Source organism: Schistocerca gregaria, chromosome 6, assembly GCF_023897955.1.
Source record: "Schistocerca gregaria isolate iqSchGreg1 chromosome 6, iqSchGreg1.2, whole genome shotgun sequence".
Taxonomy (NCBI): Eukaryota; Metazoa; Arthropoda; class Insecta; order Orthoptera; family Acrididae; genus Schistocerca; species Schistocerca gregaria.
This window is the reverse complement of record NC_064925.1, coordinates 180,267,593-180,290,530: the sequence shown is the minus strand read 5'-3', so window position 1 is coordinate 180,290,530 and position 22,938 is coordinate 180,267,593. Positions and strand designations below refer to the sequence as shown.

The 22,938-nt window shown below is 43.4% G+C and overlaps 1 protein-coding gene across 1 annotated transcript in view; it reads left to right on the top strand.

Annotated features, from left to right (window-relative positions):
* The window catches only part of LOC126278790 (uncharacterized), a 669,740-nt gene that overhangs the window by 597,890 nt on the left and 48,912 nt on the right, over positions 1-22,938 (top strand). Inside the window, exon 5 of the mRNA XM_049979067.1 lies at positions 20,988-21,174. Coding sequence (XP_049835024.1) covers positions 20,988-21,174 — 187 coding nt within the window. The remainder of the gene's footprint in view (positions 1-20,987; positions 21,175-22,938) is intronic.

Genomic DNA, 22,938 nt, shown 5'->3' with positions numbered 1-22,938 from the left:
GTCTTCATCCTGAATATCATCTGTGATTTCTTGACGCAACGAGGAATCGGGGAGTTCTACTCTAGGTTCTGAATAATGCTTTGTAACGTGATCGTTTTATGCCAGAGTGGTAAGCTCGATTCTTCATGAATTGGACATACCTTAATCCTTCCGACCATTTCGTCGAATTGTTATCCTTTAACCAAGAACTTATCATATTTTCAATTTCTTTGTTGGCACGTTCAACAGAACCCTGACTTTAGCTGTGCCTTGGCTTTCCATTCACAATTTTCAATTCTGACCAAGGCTTTGCGAGTTCACTTATAATATTACTGACAAATTCTCTGCCACTATCAGATTGAAGAATGCACGGCGCCTCCTACAGTCACTCAAATGATAAGCCATTCTTCAGCCCTCTTTGATGTTAACGCACAAAGGAGAATAAATTTTGTGAGATGGTCTTGGTAAACTTGAATGAATTTTAAATTCCCGTCTGGTTGTGTTTGGAAATCAATCAAACCGACTTGGCATCTGCAAGTCATTTCCGAATGGAGAATTGCCTTTGAAACTAGGCCTCTTTCCTTTTTTGTCTTCTTTTGTTGACAAACATCACACATTGATAAATAGAGGCATATGATTTCCTTTGTGATATTGGCATATTTTTTTGATCTCTTGGCTAACGTCCTATCGTGACCACCATGACCCACAGCTACATGAGCTGCGTCAATCACATCATAAAGTTCATCAGCTGAAACAAAGTATTTTATATTCCCTTCACACAGTGCTGTGAGTTTTTTCACGTCACCAATTTTCAAAACAGCAAATCATCTCAGTCTTCTTTTTTGTAATGATGTTTTTTCCCAACTTTCCTGCCTCTTCTACTTGTTTAACCAAATCCACACATTCGTCTACTGATAACGCATTATAATGAGAAAACTATTTGTTTTCACTCTGCAAAATTTCCGCCAGAAACTTTTCTCTCCGCAGCTTATGATTGGCTTGTCTGTACACGAAGGCTCATCCATGATGAAACGCCTCACAATAATTATACTAGTATTACAATAAAATCTTTTAAACACAGCCAGCAACTTAATACGCGCACTCGTCAATGCAAAATATCGTCCAAAACAAAGAACAAGGCGAGCAAAGAGCGGTTGAGAGGTGCGAGGGGAGAGAGAGAGATGATTCGGGGATTTCCCGTTCGTACAGGCAGGGACATGCGTTCCGACTAGGCTAAATTAGTTCAGACTAGGACGTACCAGTTTATCCCAATGCATGTAAATTCTAACTAGGATGAATCGATTCGACCTAGGCTAAACTGTTTTATCCAATCGGTAACAGGATGAACGAGTGTGACCTAGGCGAAACTAGTCCATTCTAGAATCGGGTTTGGCCGATAACATATACATACTCAGCGAGCCACCGTGCTGTACGTGGCGGTGCGTGCCCTGTCCCACACCATTATCCTTTCCCGTCCCACTTGCAAATAGAGAGGGGGAAAACGAATGTCTACATGACTCCTAATGGGCCCTAATTTCTCGTCTCTTATCGTTGTGGTTCTTATGTGAAATCAACGTTGGCGCTAGCATAATGATACTGGAGTCAGCTTCATGTATCGATTCTATAAATTTTATTGAGCCGTGCTAGGGGATCAAGGGGGAACCAAATGGTAGCACCAAAATTTTTCTATTAACAGGGTGGCTTTATTGGAGTGAACAATTACACAAATTCTCCATCTTTCAAATTAGCTTTGGTTCTTTAAGGCAAGCAGCCGCGATTAGTCAAAACAACAAACACTTTTAATACAGCAGCAAAGGGCGAGCTGGGAATACAATGAAATTTAAATAACAAGTCTCCACAAATATGGCTTCACAGGTAAGATTAAATTTATTATTGTTAAAAAAAAATTGGGACATCGCAGCAGTAGGCAAGATAAAATTAGCTCAGTTAACAAAATACAATTACACCGAAACTCAAATACAAGTTAAAATTTAACTCACACGGCGACAACCGCCAGCTTACAATAGTTCAAAACATTATTCACGGCCGGCCGAGGTGGCCGAGCGGTTCTAGGCGCTACAGTCTGGAGCCGCTCGACGCTACGGTGGCAGGTTCGAATCCTGCCTCGGGCATGGATGTGTGTGGTGTCCTTATGTTAGTTAGGTTTAAGTAGTTCTAAGTTCTAGGGGACTGATGACCTCAGATGTTAAGTCCCATAGTGCTCAGAGCCATTTGAACCATTATTCAGTCCCATAGGTGCGCAGATGTCATTACCTAGAGGAGTGTGCGAACCAACTTGGAGCAACTACAACATGGCATAGACCAAATTACAGATTCGGCCGTCTATGCAGAGCAGTCGGCAAGAAACGGTAAACAGTTCACGTTCACGAAACGATCACCGTCATCCACATACACACTCGCGCACTGGCGCAGAGGAGCCAATCTTAAGCCAGGAAGATAGGACGGGCAGGGTGAAAAAAAGTAAAAAAAAAAAAAAAAAAGATTCGTCACATGGCTCACCGAACCGCTGGACGAGAACTACCAAAATTCACTCACTTAAACTTTACGTACGACGTCCGGGCGAGGAAACGGGAAATAGTACGGCCACAGGCCAGCAAAAACCCCAGACAAACACACAGAATCCCATAAATTCCAAAACATAATTTAATCAATTATCCCCCAAAACCCCGGAACTTGGCACAAGCTTAATTACAGGCCACAGGATCCAAAGGCACTCTGCCGAAGAGTAAGGAGGGAAAAGGTTAAACAAGGTTCTGCAACGGCAAAATAGAACACCAAGAAACACACAATAAGTAAGGTACATCACCCCACAAAATGCCGAGAAACACGAACACTGGGATTTGCCCACGTTTCCGACACAATCATAACAACGAAGATAATCTTTTTAGCCATAGCAAGCTTAAACACACAAACCCACCGAATTTCCGAAGACGGAAAGGTACTCCGCTGTAAACTATATCCGGGAGCAGCACAGCCACAAGCTCCAGCCAAGGCGCGATCCAGGGAAATCGCCGCGAGAAAGATGATCCGGCACGAGAATCGTCACCCAGACCCCAGCAAGGCGCAGTCAGGCAGGGCAGGAAAGCTGGTAATGAGGCGACGACTCCAACCACCGACAAGGAGAGCAGCAAGTAACACCAGCCCCGGCTAGAGAGCCTGTATACAGAGAGAGTGGCCATAGGTGAAGTTCCCCGTGATTAGTTGATTAGCTTTGGCGCCATTTTTCTGCCAAACGTCTCTCGCGCTTGCTATGTTCGCCGTGCTTTTGAGTTGAATTGAAGTTGAGAGGACTTTTGGGAATGATTAAAAGGTATTTGAATTATTGAGAGACTTGTTATGCGTTGTGCATGCATGTTCGATTTAGTTGTATGTCGTTTTCAGTACGTAATTAGCGTTTGCGATATTAAATACGAGTTGAAATAATGAAGCGTTTTGTGATTTCTTTAACAGTTCGTGCATATTAGTAGCATCACAAGCTTTTCTGAAGCCAATATCTGGCAGTCCTTGCTGGAAACGGAAAGCTCCTGTAATTGTTGTTCATTCTCATCCGATTTCATAGCGTCAAATTTTATTTCGTTGCCAATCAGAACACTAGGCATTATTTTGGTTTCAGTATTACTGCCTGACTGTTGACACAGGTAAGTTGTAAGCACGTTTTCCGCAGTTGTCGTGGTTGCTGAAACATTATTCGTCGTAAATAATTGTAGGTACTCTTGAAGACAGTTTTTAATAGGCCTACTTACTGTGAGGTAGAAGGGATACGGTTGTTTTCTTGTTATATTTGGTCGTTAATACAGTAGCCTACATTTAACATAACCTGATTTTAGTAATATTTCTCGTTTGTTATCTACAAGAGGTATTCAGTATGAAAGAAAGTCGTAAGCAGTTGTTTACTTGTGACATGCAAAAAGTTTGAAGACGTGACAAGAAGTACTAATACGTCCCACACTTTTTGCATGTCACAAGTAAACAACTGCTTACGACTTTCATTCATCTGACGTAATATAGGTACGGTACATTAAATCGTTAGCGTTATGCACTTCCGATGCAAAACAAATGCTATACACTATATTTTTTCATTTACGTTACTTTCATTGCAATATGCCTAGTAAACGAACTTTAAAGGAGATAAATGCAAGTAACGAATAATTTTTACAGCGACTGTATCAAATTTTCCTGTGCTATACGTACTAGGCTACTATGAGTATATTATAGCTGTAAAGAAAGGCATTTAACGAATGATTTCGCCAAATTGTCTTGTGCTTTTCATTCGGTGAGTGTGTACTCCGCTACTCCACTACTGGCCATTCAAAAGTCTCGCCCGCAGTTTGGCAGAAAAATAGCCGCCGTATCGTCCGGTTGGCCACTGTCTCCCTATACAGGCTCTCTAGCCCCGGCCAGCGGCAGCGCGAAGGGACCCACCGCCCGACGCAAAAGACAGTGCTCGCGCCGCTCGCGCCCAAACTTCACTGCCCGCGCACACGCCACCGGGCAGAGACGGCACCACCCGCCGCCAGGGGGCGCTGTATTCCAACATTACTGATTTCTTTTTGCTACTCTACACCATTAGCTTACATTTTTCTGTATATAGAGCTAGCTGCCATTTGTCACATCAACTAGAAATTCTGTCTAAGTTATATGGTTCTACAGTCATTCAAAGACGGCATCATCAACAAACAATTGCAGGTTGCTACTCACCATACCCTCCAGACGGTCATGCATACACAAAATAATAGTAGTCCTTGCACACATCTCTGTGGCCCTCCTGACAGTGGCCTTATCTCGCATGAACACTCGCCTTCGATAACAACGTACTGCGTTTTATTACTTAAGAAGTCTTGGAACCACTCACACATCTGGAGACCTGGTCCCAAAAAAATAAAAAATGAAAAGAAGTGTTAATGTGTGTGAAATCTTATGGGACTTAACTGCTAACGTCATCAGTCCCTAAGCTTACGCACTACTTAACCTAAATTATCCTAAGGACAAACACACACACCCATGCCCGAGGGAGGACTCGAACCTCCGCCAGTATCAGCCGCACAGTCCGTGACTGCAGCGTCTTAGATACCTGGTCCAAATGTTCGTATCTTCGTTAACAGTCTGCAGTGGAGCACCATGTCAAATGCTTTTCGGAAATCCAGAAATATTGCCCTTCATCTATAGTTCGCAGAATATCGTATGAGAAAAGGGAAAGCTGAGTTTCGCATAATCGCTTCTTTCTAATGTCGTGCTGAGCGGTGCATCGTATCTTTCGCGTCTCAAGAAAAAATTTTATTTCGAACTCAGAATATGTTCAAAACTTCTACAACAAACCGATGTAAATGACACTGGTCTGTAGTTTTGGCGGTCCGTTCTTTTACCCTTCGTATACACAAGAGTCACTTTCGTTTTTTCTCAATCGCTTGGGACTTTGGGCTGGGCGAGAGGTTCGCGATGAATGCAAACTAAGTAAGGGGCCAATGCCATAAAGTACTCTTTGTAAAACAAACTGGTATTCCATCCGAAACTGGCGACTTACTTATTTTCAAGTCTTTCATTTGCTTCCCTACGCCAGGGATTCCTATTAGTATGTCCTCCACACTGGAGTCTGCTCGATGATCAAACGACGATATGTTTGTATAAACCTCCGGCGTGAACTCTTTCTTAAATGAAAAATTTAAACCTTCTGATTTCCTGTTGCTGCCTTCTACTGTCACACCAGAATGGTCAATGGGTAATTGGATAGAAGTCGTAGACACGGTTACATAGGACGAGAAATTTATCGGGGTCTTGACCGGATCTTTTGTTAAGGTACGGCTTCTGTTGTTATATGCTTACCGCACAGATGTTTTTACAGGCGCACGAATCTCTACAAACCTTGGCAAGTCGTCACTTCTCTTTCGAACTGAAAGTGCAAAATCCTTTGCTTCTCAACATTTTTCGAAGCTCGGTATTAAACCGCGGCGGGTCTTTTCCGTCCTTAATCAACTGACTTGGCACTCACTTTTCCAGAGCACGATTCACAATCTGTTTAAACTTAGCCCATAATTTCTCTACGTCCATCGTACTGGAACTAAATGATGTGTATGTGAGGGTAATGACAACCTCGTATCTGCTCATTGTAGCAGAAACACCCTCCTAGCCTCCCTACTGATTTATTAAGTTTAGTTACCGCAGTAGCTGTGAAGACATCATGATCATTGATCCCTGTCTCTATACTGACGCAGTCGACAATATCAGGCACGTTTGTAGGGCCCGTTTGTAGCCACAAGGCCAAAAATATTTGCACTGCGTTAGAGATGTCGAACTGAGTATAGTTTTCGGATCGTATTTCTGTACTCCCTGCAGTGAATCTATAGACGCCACAACCCTTACCAGGTAGGTTAAAGTAGCGTCCAACTAGTACTGCATCATCTTGGAATCAGTTAAAAGAATACGACAGTTAACTCGATTTCGCCTACACCTGTTATACGTGAACGGATAACTTTACTGTCACACTCACTTTCGACGTCAATATAATCAATATTTTTGTCAGTTTCAATGAACAGTCCCCCGTCTATGGCGTCCAACCTGTCTTTCCGATGTACTTTCCATCATTCGCTAAATATCTCTATTTTCTAATTAGGGTTACAGCCATCTCTAGATCCGAAGAGTAATTCTAGCAAGAAAACATTCATAGTGGTCAACAAATGTTGGAAATTTGTTACGAATACTTCGACGATTTACTGATAACATTTTGACAGTCGAAGTGGCTCAAATGGCTCTGAGCACTATGGGACTCAACATCTGTGGTCATTAGTCCCATAGAACGTAGAACTACTTAAACCTAACTAACCTAAGGACATCACACACATCCATGCCCGAGGCAGGATTCGAACCTGCGACCGTAGCAGTTCCACGGTTCCGTACTGCGCGCCTAGAACCGCGAAGCCACCGCGGCCGGCGCACAGTCGAAGTGTGTCTACTTTGAATTCGGTGTCAATGTGAATCTGTGTGTCGTCTGGCGACCGTCCATCGGAGTACCTAAAACTACCGTCCCGAAAAAAAAAAAAATGTTCGCCCCACAAGTACTACGCTGCCCGAGTAGCTACTTGCTTTATGCAGTACACACCCTGACCTACAAAAGGCAACACTGCAATTCCCCACCCGATAATGCAGGTCGAGAAATCTGCAGCTAAGAATGTCTGAGATCGTCCGCCCAGCTCTAAACCAAAGGACTCAGGTGAACTGTGGGAACAATGCTGCAAATTGCAAGCTCTGCTTGCAGCCCATGTGCGAGACCAGCAGCATTCAGCACTTCCGCCAGCTGTATAAACTGAGGATGTCGTCATAAGCCATGCTACAGACATCGTTGGTATCGAACTGAGCCACAACTTGCAGACGACTGTACGCTACACGCAGGGCAAGATCTCTTCCACATCTCGGACGTGGCCCACCGCAGACATATTGAGGGTACACTGGCTTTGTTTCTAGCCCTGAATGCTATCTCCTTAAGGTGCTCCAAACGCGCCCAATTTGGACTTCCCGATAACTAACAAATCACTGGCCACGTGTGTCTGTTCACCGGATAGGCGAGGCCAAACAGCCAGTCTCCACATTGGCTCACCTCCTCGAGTGAGGCAAAAACGTTACCACCCCCCATTCACCCTGCTATGAGGGCAAATCCACCACGTCAGGCACATTAGGAGGTGCATCGGCAGCAGAGCCCGTGGGCGAAACAAGCGAGAACTGAGGCGCCCGTGCTAGGTGCCAGATTCTCTACCACTGCTACAGCCCGAGACAGCAGCCCAAAGGCTGACAGTAACCAAAAGTGTGTGCAGCTGTTCGCTGAATGTCTTACTATCTCTGAATCGCTAAATTCTGTCAATAGATATGTGAAATACTGAAAATCACAATTTTCTTACCTCTGGGACTGTGAACCGTGAACATTATGAACCGCATTAGCCGTTTAGTAAAGCAGATGCAACTCTGTGTTACAAGAACGATCTCGTTTAGTACCTTTTGTGAATCATTGGCTATACATAAAACAAAGTGGCTGTCAAAAGCTCTTTACTGCTTGAATGTGTTTCTTCTGTGATGAATTCGAATTATAATCACAAGAAGAAAATCTAATATTTATCCTTCTCAAGCCAAAGCACCGTGTCTGGCCCTCAATATTCTTTAGAAAAAGTGAAAATATAAATTCGTTGATACTGATATCTCTCACGGAGCTTTATAAAAACAATGACTCAAAAATGAAGATTTCGTATATTAAGTCAGACCAACGAAGAAACATGTACTTGATGTTGCAGCTAAGTAGTGCCACAAGTTCCCAATTTCGTCAAAAATAAGAATTTCTTAAGAGAAATGAGTTTCTTGTCATACTTGCCTCACAAACATTGCACTGAGTAGTTTTATGAATCGTATGATTAAATTTAATATGACATTAGTAATTACAATGAGAGTAATAAAGTTACTTCTAAACGATAGTTTTTATCTTAAGAAAATAAATAAAACTATCCTATTAAGCATAACTTACTCTGTGGTGTGAAAGCAAACTAGAAGAAAACCTCAGACCTTAAAACTTTAATTTTGGGTAAGTTCCTAGGGGACCAAACTGCTGAGGTCCTCGATCCCTAGGTTTACACATTACTTAATCAAACTTAAACTAACTTACTCTAAGGACAACACACTCCAATGCGCGAGGGAGGACTCGAACCTCCAACGGATGGAGCCAAGCGAACCATGGCAAGGCGCCCGCGACCGCGCGACTACCACGCGCGGCTCAAACTTTGCTTATAAGAGCCACTCTAGTGAAACATATTTCACTAACTCAATAGTCACTTCTGTGAATATTCTGGATATTCTTACTGTAGTACGGTACTCAACTATGTACTCACAATAATACTCCCGAAAAAGAAGGAAAGCTATCTTTCGCTGATTTGTTCTAACAAACATTACATAAATTCTTTACTTACCATGTTCTACGTCAAGGTGTTGAACGATAAGCTAAAATTCAGTAAGAAGTCCACTGCTTCGCAGAGAAACACTCACACCTAACCACCTTTGACTATTTGTTGGGTATATTACAGTGTCTGGCTCCCCTCACAATTTTCGCACTTTATAGTTCCTGCTAGTTCAAATGGTTCAAATGGCTCTGAGCGTTATGGAGCTTAACTTCTGAGGTCATCATTCCCCTAGAACTTAGAACTACTTAAACCTAACTAACGTAAAGACATCACACACATCCATGCCCGAGGCAGGATTCGAACTTGCGACCGTAGTGGTAGTTCCTGCTAGTACCACGGAGGTTACGCACTGATGCCTTAATTATGCCCTGTCGTCCTGGTGCCTCTTCTTCAAGTTAGTGTTTTCCACCATCCTGTTGTCTCTTCTTCAAGTTAGCGTTTTCCACATGTTCTTACTATCATCAGTTGTCTGGAAACTTCAATTCTTATCAGTCCAACTACAATAGTTATCAGAACCCTTCTGTAACAATCTGGTGGTTACAGCGATTCACATAATAGACATTATATGTGAAACCTGCAGGAAGGTGACATTTTAGCAACAATGAGTTATCATCTCAGAAAATAATTATATGTATCAGTATACAGCTACAGATCCACATATTAAGGTTTTTACAATCTGCATAGATATTAAACATATACTTTCATTCCTACAGGTTTGTAGCCCTCACTTTTTTCCCCATTCCATCTTCGTTCCTTCTGTTCTTTTCATATTTAGTGTGAAAACCACTGAATGCTTGAAGTGCTTAAACGAGGCTTTCTTTTAATTGGGGGGGGGGGGGGATAACTGCAGTGCACTAAGTCTGGTTCAGTAGGATGGTTTGGATTCAGGGATCCTTCGATGACAAGCCACTGGGTCTTTTCTTTAAGACTTTCACATTTAGTGATTTATTACACGCCATAGAGAATACTTGCGCACATCGGTATTTGAACAACGCAAACCAAAAGTTAATTTGACCAAGTCTTTGAAACGAATGCAGCAACTGCAGTAATAAATCTTGACTTAATAAACCAGTTAAATTCCCAGAAATGTATGAACAGCTGATACCCGTAAAATTTTCAATTTAGATAGAACAAATGAATTTCTAAACCCTTATCACCAACAAACATTTACAGACCAAAAACATAGGTATTAAAAATAAACTTAACACTAATAACTGTAGACCTGTGAATGAGTTAACTCCCCTCGGAAATTACAGAGAAAAAATTGGACAACAATTTACTGGGTTAGGAATGTTTCAAAAGACTTCAATTTCAGTAACTGACAAACTAATTAATTTAAAAACAAGTGACAGTTTTACTTAGGTCGCTGCCCAAAATACAGCGTCATAACCTTCATGAAGTGGCCAGACCAGACCTTCACTGAAATGTGGATTTGCAATTACCACAATACTTTAACAATCGCTAATTAAAACGGAGGGAAGTTTTTGTTCGTAACAGCGTCGTACCAGACTGAAGTCACATACACAGGAAAATACATAGGTGGGACAAGCCGTCTCAGGGCGCCTTATAATACAGACACACACAAGGTCACCTCGATAACAGAGAACCACAATAAATTGTACGGGTAAGGCAACCCTAAACGCGTCTCGCAAGACTGGCACATGAACTGTAAATTAATTCAGTAATATCAATTTGGAAAACAGTAAACCACAATCTAATACCGAGATAACTGACGGCTGAAGTGACTGGCCGCACGATCGTGAAACTGGAAAATCCGTCATCAAGTTGCCTCACTTTAATTGCGAGATCAGTTCCTACTTTACTTTGTCAAATTTAAGCTTCAAACACAGTAAGGTCGACCGTTCTTACTCTGCTATGAGTTTCCGAAACAAAATCCTCAAGACTGCACTTGAAATAGTTTGTCTTGGCAATGCTGCAAATTAAGCCGTAACAACACTTTTTAGGGACCAGAAAACGTAACTGACGCTTATGCGTTACGCATCAGCGGAAATCCTCGTTAAGCTCACCGCGCTCAGTTAGACGCGGCCACCCTGGAACGGGCCACGCCTCCCTCCCTTCGTCCCGACCTCGTTTCGTGTGTACTACGCTGCACACTAGGCCGCACTTCCACGGCTACGACGGTTACAGCTCCTTACTTCTCTGCCGACGGCTCCAGCTCCCGCTTCCCTGGCCCAGGAAGCTCACGTGTCCGACATGCAAGCCGTTCGGCACCAATCAGTTACGCCCTCTCTCTCTGCCGGCTGCTGTTGCCACCTAGACCCCGGCTGCGAGCTTGAACAGGTCTTCAGTTGGCATTTTCAACCGCGCGCTTACCCTGTCCAAACACTCCACCGGCGTTGACAATCGATACGTATTGAACAACCCTGTCAATAATAGTTACAAAAGCCAAATACAATGGGCATGACTCGACATATGAAAAAGCTCGAAATATTTTAAAGTAGTCATGTACCAACTGGTAGCTCTTCTTTGTAAACTAATAGTGCATAGTAACTAATAACGACTGAGCGTCACACATTTTCTGAGGGTGGAGGAACTTTTCTAAGTACGTTAGGGAACAAATGCCTTTGCTTGTGTCGTCTTAAGTTTGGTATGAATTACGTCGGTTTGCTTTGTACTAAGCTCGTGTAGTTATCCACTAAGCAACCTTTGATGAACCTTCACGTACCAAAGGTTAAGATGTACTTAAACAACAAGACATTCACGATTTAGAGCTCGTCCAGGAGACGACACATTCATAGGATTTATCAACCCCTTTTAATGATAACGATAACGTTACACGTGTATCGCATTGCTTACAACGTTCCCTATAGAAAATATATCCCGTGTAACGTACATCGTAGACTATATTTAGTATACTTGACCTATGTCGGTCAATACCACGTAAGCGTGATGACGCACATTAATCACATTGTAATACGTGTGGCATTATTGTCAGTAACACTATCCTTATGGGAAAAAATTGTTTTTAACTAGACCTCAACTCGTTGTGTTTCGTGGAGGTTACTAGATGTACCGTTATTTCCAGTTACTGCCTTATCTTTTTGCACTCGCTCACATTCGCCTTGAGTATTTCAGCATTTCATGTTGCCCATTGTTTCATCAATGAAATGTTGGTATGGCATGTTCGGCCTGGAGTCACAATCTGTGAAGCTCGATCGCCAGGTGCAAGTCTTTTTATAAGACGCCATTTAGGCGACTTGCACGTCGGTGATGATGAAATGATGATGACAGAACACATACGCAGTCACGGGCGAAGAAAATCCCTGACCCGGCCGGAAATCGAACCCAAGGCACTTGATGGCACATGATTTTTGGACCTATGTTTATAAGAACTATTTTCTTTTGTTTTACTTGTAGAATAACATATTAAAATATTTGAATATCTTTGTGAATCACCCCGTATTTTTAAAGTGCTCATGAATGGCAGGTTGGTGGCATGGATGTTGTTGACGACTTGAGAGGGGGTTATTAGGACACTTCGCCGTTTTATTCACGCATATGTCAATGTCTCACGCCTCTGTGATCACGCCATCGTAGGACGCGAAACAGGAGAGTTTAAAATGCGTAAGGACCCCTTGCTGCTTCGGATTGCGTTCAGATTTCGTCAGATAGTTTTGAGTGGCACCTAGTGGTTCCATGCTGTACATCAGACTAAATTTTGCGCTCGCACTGCACTCCAAAAGGATGCGATGACGTTCAGTGGGGTTGCTAGCCCACGATTCCAGTACAGAAGGTTTGAATGGTCTGCGGGTGTCAGCAGTGTCAAAAGTTGTTGTTCGCTGCACTGTCATCTGTCGTTTTCGACGGCGAAATGTGTGGGAATCAACACACTAAGGAAAGGGGTGGTTTCATTGACGCCCTTTATGCCACCCCCTAAGGCCGTTTTGTATCGATTCCGAGCGGCGGTGCATCTAAAACGTTTGCGTCGGCCACCCATAAGAAACCGGGGTCACTTAAACGTTGAGAGTCGCGCGTCTGACCTCCATTGCAGAGGCGTGAAAAGAAGGGGCGAAATGTGAGTAAAAGGGGGTGTGACGACCTTTCCATAGCGAGACACATCCACTGTGGCGTTGGGTATAATTCTGGCGAAATTTAATGCGATTGTGAGATTATTAGTCCATCTTACACCTCAAATGAACGTCTGAACTCTAGACTTTTTTTCGCATGTGTCTACACCTCGCTGTTTGAAGCGTCGCCGACCCTAAGGGTGACGCCGCAGGGCGCCACACTTTCACACTATTACAGAGGAAGTCTGTAGGCATCTTTCAGCCAAATTCCGCAGTAATGCGTCGCAATGGGAACCAATTACAGATTCACGAATATGTGCTCCTGTAACTCTGTTGCACAGTGTAAATGAACTACAGTTTCACAATTAAATTACAGCAGATGTCCCCGAGGGTCAAATGAAAATGGTGTCGTTTAAATCTGCTTATAGACACGTGTAGCTACCTCATCTTAATGTTCATTTCGCACAACCGCGTTTGAATGTGCGACAGCCACAGCTGGTCGATAGGCAGCTTACTGCGATACTCACACTCCTACAGTGTCGTTCTTGCGCTAATAATATGTTGATATGCTTACCTGATCAAGAGAGTGCAGCACAGTTCAAGATATCTCTGGTTTCTTTACGAGATTTCTAAAGAATTTCGTTGTTTTTCTCTAGACTCTCAAGTGTCCAAAATCACCATTCCTAAGTATCCGCGAAGTCATTCTCTTACAATATTGTTGTGTATTTGATCTCTAACAGTACATATTTCTAGTTTCCTTAAATATTTCATTTCAACCCGACTGGAATTTTCTTTTGTTATTTTTACCCAATATCCGGCACCAACGTTAGTGTTATTACAAGGGTATTCATTAGTTTACACAATTTCAGACTTATATCACTCCATGCCTTACCACCCCGTGTTCAATGTATTATACCACATAACTTTTGAAACTTAGTTACCTATTACTGATGACGTTTCCATATGAGTAGCTAACATCACAACCTAACAGCTAAAGATGTGATAATTGTTCTATGACTTGTTCCTTTATTCCAAAGAATGTATTGGTATTTAATGAAGATTCATCTTAAAGCCATTACTCTAGGTACCTATTTACTGAACTGTGCAGACAATACATTTTAAATATTAGAACTAAGCAATGTATTCAGTCTTTTGAACACATTTGATTGTCAACAAATACAAGTATCGCTACGTGCGTGTATTCTGGTATTAACCTGATATCTTAGTTAACTTCTTATTCCCACTGTCTACAAATGCCGCCTATGTATTTATTGGATAAATTAAGTCAAAAGCTACACCCTTGCCTAACACCTCCGTTGCTCGAAATTTTTCTGTGTGTCTGCGTTGGTCATATGTGACCTTCTAAGCCCCTTTTGACTCCCATTAAATATTTGAGTTATCTTCCTTTCCCCAAGATATTCCAAAGCCCGCTTTTGTTCACTCCATCGGAAGCATTTTCATAAACTATGAATGTTTTGTATGTCTCTAGATTGTATTCTCGACTTTTTCATTGTCGTAAATAGCGACTTTGTACTTCCATTATTAGGTTATCAGCTACTTTCCTCCTCCTGAAGTTAGTGATTGTTGGACACAATTTTAAATAAGAATTTAGAAGACTTATTCCTCTATGCTTAAGGCGAGCATTTCTTGCTCCTTTTATGAATTACGATATTCCCCACGATTCAGGTTTCATCATCTCTTGCAGCATTGATTTATTAGGTTTAACTACCTCAGGGATAAATTTTGAGATTTTTTTCGCAGAACGTAATAATCAAAACAAAAAATGAAATGATCGTATGGCATTGTTGGCCGGAAGGCCCCATTCTGCAAGGTTCGGCCGCCAAGCGCAAGTCTTGTTTCAGTCGGCGCCACAATGGGCGGCTTGCGGCCGATGATGAGGATGAAATGATGATGAGGACAACACAACACCCAGTCCACGAGTGGAGAAAATCTCCAACCCGACCGGGAATAGAAGTCGGGCCCAGTGCATGGGAGACAAGCAGGTTACCACCCACCTAAGCAGGCGGACCGAACGTAAAAATGTGCCACAACGTTCTTACCTAATGTTAATTATACGTGCCTCAAATAATTATACCTATCACTTCTGGTACGTAGATCTGAGCAAAATATTTCTTTGGTAATGACATCGTTTTTCTTTCTAGCTTCTGTGCATTTAACAAGTCATGTTTGATCCACTGAATGGGAATAGTGATTAACTGATATATAAACATCAGATACGTTCTAACATTAACAGCCATTATTCTATTGTCAACTCGATGTTTCCGTAGGCAAAAAGTATGCTCAAGGGGAATTACTGCAGACAACGATAGTGTGAAACCGAGGTTTTAAAAAATGGTTCAAATGGCTCTAAGCACTATGGGACTTGACATCTGAGGTCATCATCCCCCTAGACTTAGAACTACTTAAACCCAACAAACCTAAGGACATCAAGCACATACATGCCCTAGGCAGGATTCGAACCTACGTCCATAGCAGCGCCTAGAACCACTCGGCCACAGAGGCGGTCAAAACCGAGTTCTCTTTCTGCAGACCCAGGAGGTAGTAAATATCGGTAACCACGTTGATGCCGATTTGCAAGACTTTAGGAAGGCGGCTGACATAGTTCCACAGTGTCGTTAACTGCAAAATACGAGTGGAGGGAATACCAGACCTGTTTTGTGATTGAACTGATGATTTCCTACTGCAAATAACACAGCATGCGATTCATAATGGAGATACACTGAAGTGCCAAAGAAACTGGTATAGGTATGCGTATTCTAATACAGAGATACTCTCTGAAGAGACAAGGAAACTGGTACAGCAGCCTAATATCGTGTAGGGCCCCCGCGAGCACGTAGAAGTGCCGCCACACGACGAGGCATGGACTCGACTAATATCTGAAGTTGTGTTGGAGAGAACTGAGACCATGAATCCAGCAGGGCTGTCCATAAATCAGTAAGAGAACGAGAGGGTGCAGATCTCTTCTGAACAGCACGTTGCAAGGCATCCCAGATATGCTCAATACTGTTGATGTCTGGGGTATTTGGCAGCCAGCGGAAGTGTTTAAACTCAGAAGAGTGTTTCTCGAGCTACTCTGTAGCAATTATGAACCTGTGGGTTGTCGCACTGTCCTATTGGAATTGCCCAAGTTCGTCGCAAAGCACAATGGACACGAATGGATGCTTACGTACGTGTCACCTGTCAGAGTCGTACCTGGATGTATTAGGGGTCCCATATCACTCGAACTGTACATACGCCCCACATCATTACAGAGCCTCCACCAGCTTGAACAAAACCCTGCTGACAAGCAGGATCCATGGATTCATGAAGCTGTCTCCGTACGCGTACACGTCCATCCGCTGGATACAATTAGAATCGAGTCTCGTCCGACCATGTAACATGTTTCCACTCAAAAGCAGTCCAGTGTCAGTGTTCAAGGGCCCAGGCGAGGCGTAAAGCTTTGTGTAGTACAGTCATGAGGGGTACACGAGTGGGCCTTCGGCTCCGAAACTCCATATCGATGATGTTTCGTTGAATGGTTCGCACGCTGACGCTTGCTCATGGCCCAGCATTGATATCTGCAGCAATTTGCGGAAGGCTTGCACTACTGTCACACTGAACGATTCTCTTCAGTCTTCGTTGGTCCCATTCTTGAGGGATCTCTTTCCGGCCGCAGCAATGTCGGAGATTTGATGTTTTACCGGATTCTTGATATTCGCGTGAATGTTTACTTGTGCTGATTTCATGCGTTTTTTTTTTTTTTTTCTTTTTTGACGTCCCCCCTTCTCGTGGTCTTGGTGTAGCTGTGGCTGTTTCTCCGTGTTTCCGCTTCACAGTCACATCATCAGTAGTTAGCTTTAGATGGGTTGAAATTCTCGTGATGGATTTGTTACTCAGGTGACATCCAGTGACTAACCACATTTGAAGTCACTGATCTCTCCAGACTAGCCGACTCTAATGTTTCTGCTCCTTTACAGGCGGCACAAGACTACCAGCGTTCTCTTAAAATGTTGGACCAGCCTGTTGGTCAGTTCCATATTATGCAGGGTGATTCAAAAATAGCAGTACACACTTCGTTGGTGTTGTGTATGCATCAAAATAAGACTAAAATGTTAAATAGAGTTTTGTCTGAAACTACTTTACTTCTGATTTATTAAGCATAATATCATTTGTGGTAGCCATTACATCATGGGTGCTGAGAAGATGCATAAAGCACACCAATGGAAAAACGCTATAAATGCCTTCACTGCGCGATAACAACGGTGAAGTCACCCGTGACAGTGCCACGAAAGCAGAGTTATTATACACGGTTTTCCGAAACTCCTTCACCAAAGAAGATGAAGTAAATATTCCTGAATTCCAATCAAGAACAACTGCCAAGATGAGAAACATGTAAGTAAATATCCTCGTTGTAACAAAGCAGCTTAAATCACTTAATGAAGGCAAGGCCTCCGGTCCAGATTGTATATCAGTCAGGTTCCTCTCACAATATGCTGATAAAATAGTTCCATATTTAGTAATTATATACAACCACTCGCTCACATAAAGATCCGTACCTAAAGACTGGAAAATTGTTCAAGTCACACCAATACCTAAAAAGGGAATTGAATTACAGGCCCATATCACTAACGTCGATTCGCAGTAGGGTTTTGCAACATATACTGTATTCCACCGTTATGAAGTGCCTCGAAGGAAACGATTTATTGACACATAGTCAGCACGGTCTCAGAAAATATCGTTCTTGTGAAACACAACAAGCTCTTTATACTCATAAAGTAATAAGTGCTATCGACAGGGGATATCATATTGATTACATATTTTTAGATTTCCAGAAGGTTTTAGACACCGTTCCTCACAAGCGTCTTCTAACCAAACTGCGTGCCTACGGAGTATGGCCTCAGTTGTGCGACTGGATTCGTGATTTCCTGTCAGAAAGGTCACAGTTCGTAGTAATAGACGGAAAGTCATCGAGTAAAACAGAAGTAACATCCGGCGTTCCCCAATAAAAGTCTTATAGGTCCTCTATTGTTCCTGATCTATATTAACGACATAGAAGACAATCTGAGTAGCCGTCTTAGATTGTTTGCAGATTATGTTGTCATTTACCGTCTTGTAAAGTCATCAGAGGATCAAAACGACTTGCAAAATTATTTAGATAAGGTATCGGTATGGTGCGAAAATTGGCAGTTGACCCTGATTGAAGAAAAGTGTGAAGTTATTCACATGAGTACTAAAAGAAATGAGCTAAATTTCGATTTCGCGGTAAGTCACACAAATCTGAAGGCTCTACATTCAACTAAATACTTAGGGATTACAATTACAAATAACCTAAATTGGAACGATCACATAGATAATATTGTGGCTAGAGCAAACCAAAGACTACGATTCATTGGCAGAACACTTAGAAGGTGCAACAGGTTTACTAAAGAGGCTGCTTACACTACGCTTGTCCGCCCTATTCTGGAGTATTGCTGTGCAGGGTGGGATCCGCATCATGTGGGACTGACGAATGACATCGAAAAAGTACAAAGAAAGGCAGCTGGTCTTGTATTGTCGCGAAATAGGGGAGATAGTGTCACAGACATGAAACGTGAATTGGAGTGGCAATCATTAAAAAAAAAAAAAAAAAAAAAGGCGTTTTTCGTTGCGACCGGATCTTCTCATGAAATTTCAATCACCAGTTTTCTCCTCCGATTGCGAAAACATTCTGTTGGCACGCACCTACATAGAGAGAAATGATCATCACAATAAAATAAGAGAAATTAGGGCTCGCACAGAAAAATTTAAGTGCTTGTTGTTCCCGAGTGTCGTTCGAGAGTGCAACGGTAGAGAGACACCTTGAAGGTGGTAAATTGAACCCTTTGCCAGGCAATTTATTGTGAATAGCTGAGTAATCACGTAGATGTAGACGTAGATGTAGAACATCCTGGAAATGGTAGATGAAGATCCGACAATAAGTATGCGCTCTATAAGTGCCACTGTAATTGTTTCTCAATCAGTTGCATGATTCCTGCTTCGTTGACAGCAATTCCATCCATTTCAGTCGCAGGAGGTACAGTAGTTGCTCAGAATTTCTGTCAGAGGTGACTCGAATGCCAAGCTTCTGATGCACTCACTGTTCGTTCGTCGGCCACTGTTTATGGCTGAGAGCCTTTTATCCAAGCGGGTATTAAGACCCTCATAACATGCACGTGTGGGTGTATGAGAAACATTTCGTAACGACAGTAAGAAGATGCCAACATTGTTTTGCTGTGAACTATTGGTGTCGTGTAGTTGACAATTAGTACTCGAACCTCATGTTATTCCACAATACCTGTCTGGCGGAGTGTATCACAGTTTTTGGAACATGAGTTGAGTGGTCTGCTTCATGGTGTCTCAGTGTGGAACTAACATCTGGTTTATGCACGACGGTGACCTCAAGTTCCCAGTTGGTAGGCAAAGTATACCATGCAGAACCAGAATCTTGGGCCGTTAGATCTCAAACCTTAACTCTCTGGGCTTCTACCTTGGGGCCGTGACTGTTATTGCAATTGGGAATGTTGTACAATTGCAAACTAAAAATGAAAATGACTGTGGAAAAGTGCAGAATGAGATGAACAGAGCTGCGACATTCAATGAGCGGTAAGATTTGGAGAATATCACTGTCTTCGTCTATATGGACATCGTTTTGAACATGTTACTGGGTAAATTTACAGCTCGTAGTAGTGGTCCCTTCGTGTCATTGCTTTCTGAGAAGATTAGTTGCATTGTTTGGGGAAAGGGGACCAAACAGTGAAGTTATCGGTCGCGTTTAATAAGGGAAGGCTGGGGAAAGAAATCGGGTATACACTTTCAAAGGAACCATCCCGGCATTTGCGTGAAGCCATTTAGGGAACTCACGGAAAACCTACATGAAGATGGCTGGACGATGGTTTGAACCGTCGTCATCCCGAATGTCTAGTGTGTTAGCCAATGCCGCACCACGCTCGTTCTTGCTTAGAGGAATTCATTTTGTATCGTACTTGTGACCCATACTCCACTGCATATCCCAGAAAAAAAGCAATTTCATCCAGAACTTTACTTTACATTTTAGGCTTATTCTGACGCATGCATTACACCCATGAAGCGTGAACAGTTGTTTTTGAACCATTCTTTATATGTGTGTCTAAATACATTTGATTTGGAAGGAAAATCAGCATTGGCCGTATTTTGTTGTTTTATTGTCATCAAAATCGATTTTCCGTCACTTAGTGACCATCCTCAGTGCTGTAATATACAATTAAAATTGGTAGGCACTCGTATCAAGCTATAACCACAGGCTTAGAGCGATAACATAAACTCGCTCTAAAACTGTGGTTATAGCTTGATACCAGTGTCTACCAATTTTAATTGTATATTACAGCACTAAGGATGGTCACTAAGTGACCGAAAATCGATTTTGATGACAATAAAACAACAAAATACGGCCAATGCTGATTTTCCTTCCAATTCTATCCACTATTTGATCGTGGTGGACACAACACGCCATGGAGTCGCCAATCAATACTTTTGATTTGATAGTGTAGCTGTACATTTTACAAAACATGTAACAGTTTTTCAAATTCTTTTAAGTAAATTTGCTGTCAAAGAAAGGTATAGTTTGTACACGACGTCATGACCGAGTTTTTAGAGGTGGGGAGACTGGAGTAGAGAAAGCAAGCAGCACCTACCGATGCCCGACACAACGACAGCCTCATGGTAAATGGCGGTGCGAGGTGATTAAGCCCTGTAGATGGCTATTGTATTCGCCTCCAGCCGTTTGCCTTCCGTTCTTGGAAACTGGCAACTCTGGTGGCAGCTGTCAAATATCAACTTATGTCGACTTGGTTATCGGGAGTCCTCGGCCAGAACGTCGCGACCAGACAGTGTTGCTGGCCGCTGCCATACCTCCCTACCCCCTCACCACCCACCGCCCAGTGGACTTTCCAGCTACTCTGCAGACTTACGGCGGTCGCTGTCCACCCTGCCGAATGTGGTATGACGCGGCGTGTTTGTGTTCTGTTGTGTTTAGACGCACCAGGGGCGGCACAACGTCTCGCAGGAGCCGGACGGCGAGCAGCAGGCGCTGTTCCGCGCCACCTCGCGCTTCAGCCTCCAGCTGATGCCTCACCACACGGGCCGCCTCGCCCTCACCTGCCTCTCCACCGCCCCCGCCGCTCCTGACCAGGACCGCCACCAGCTGCAGCAGACTCTCACCGGTACGTAAAAGTGCACCCTTACCTTTTTTGTGTATACACTACTGACTATTAAAACTGTTACACCAAGAAGCAATGCAGATGATAAACGGGTACTCATTCATTAGCCAAAAATATTATACGAGAACCGACATGTGATCACATTCTCACGCAGTTTGGGTGCATAGATCCTGAGAAATCAGTACCCAGAACAACCATCTCTGGTCGTAATAACGGCCTTGATACGCCTGGGCATTGAGTAAAAACACAGCTTGGATGGCGTGTACAGGTACTTCTGCCCATGCAGCTTCAACACGACACCACAGTTCATCAAGAGTAGTGACTGGCGTATTGTGACGAACCAGTTACTCGGCCACCATTGACCAGACCTTTTCAATTGGTGAGAGATCTGGAGAATGTGCTGTCCAGGGCAGCAGTCGAACATTTTCTGTATCCAGAAAGGCCCGTACAGGACCTGCAATATGTGGTCGTGCATTATCCTGCTGAAATGTAGCGTTTCCGAGGGATCAAATGAAGGGTAGAGCCACGAGTCGTAGCACATCTGAAATGTAGCGTCCACTGTTCAAAGTGCCTTCAATGCGAACAAGTGGTGACCGATACGGGTAACCAATGGCACCCCATACCGTCACGCAGGGAGATACGCCAGTATGGCGATGACGAATACACGCTTCCAATGTGCCTTCACCGCGACGTCGCCAAACACGGATGAGACAATCACGATGCTGTAAACAGTACCTGGATTCATCTAAAAAAATGACGATTTGCCATTCGTGCACCCAGGTTCGTCGTTGAGTTCAGATGTTCAGATGTGTGTGAAGTCTTATGGACGTAACTGCTAAGTTCATCAGCCCCGAAGCTTACACACTACTTAACCTAAATTATCCTAAGGACAAACACACACACCCATGCCCGATGGAGGACTCAAACCTCAGCCGGGACCAGCCGCACATTCCATGACTGCAGCGCCCAGACCGCTCGTCTAATCCCGCGCGGCGTCGTTTAGTACACCATCGCTGGCGCTTCTGTCTGTGATGCAGTGTCAAAGGTAACCCCAGTCATGGTCTCCGAGCTGATAGTCCAGGCTGCTGCAAACGTCGTCGAACTGTTCGTCCAGATGGTTGTTGTCTTTCAAACGTCCCCACCTGTTGACTCAGGGATCGAGACGTGGCTGCACGATCCGTTACAGCCATGCGGATAAGATGTCTGTCATCTCGACTGCTAGTGATACGAGGCCGTTGGGATGCATCATGGCGTTCCGTATTACCCTCCTGAACCCACCGATTCTATACTCTGCTAACAGTCATTGGATCTCGACCAACGCGAGCAGCAATGTCGCAATACGATAAACCGCAATCGCGATAGGCTAGAATCCGACTTTTATCCAAGTCGGAAACGTGGTGGTACGCATTTCTCCTCCTTACACGAGGCATCACAACAACGTATCACCAGGCAACGCCGGTCAATTGCTGTTTGTGTATGAGAAATCGGTTGCAAACTTCGCTCATGTCAGCACGTTGTAGGTGTCGCCACCGGCACCAACCTTGTGTGAATGCTCTTAAAAGCTAATCATTTGCATAACACAGCACCTTCATCCTGTTGGTTAAATTTCGCGCCTGTAGCACGTCATCTTCGTGGTGCAGCAATTTTAATGGAGAGTAGGGTATTCGTTACCTTTTATCAGTGACATTACGAGACGCAAAGTTTCTCTTGATGCGGATGAAGCCGACATCATGCAATGCAGAATTGACCACTAGGTGTCACCAGAGG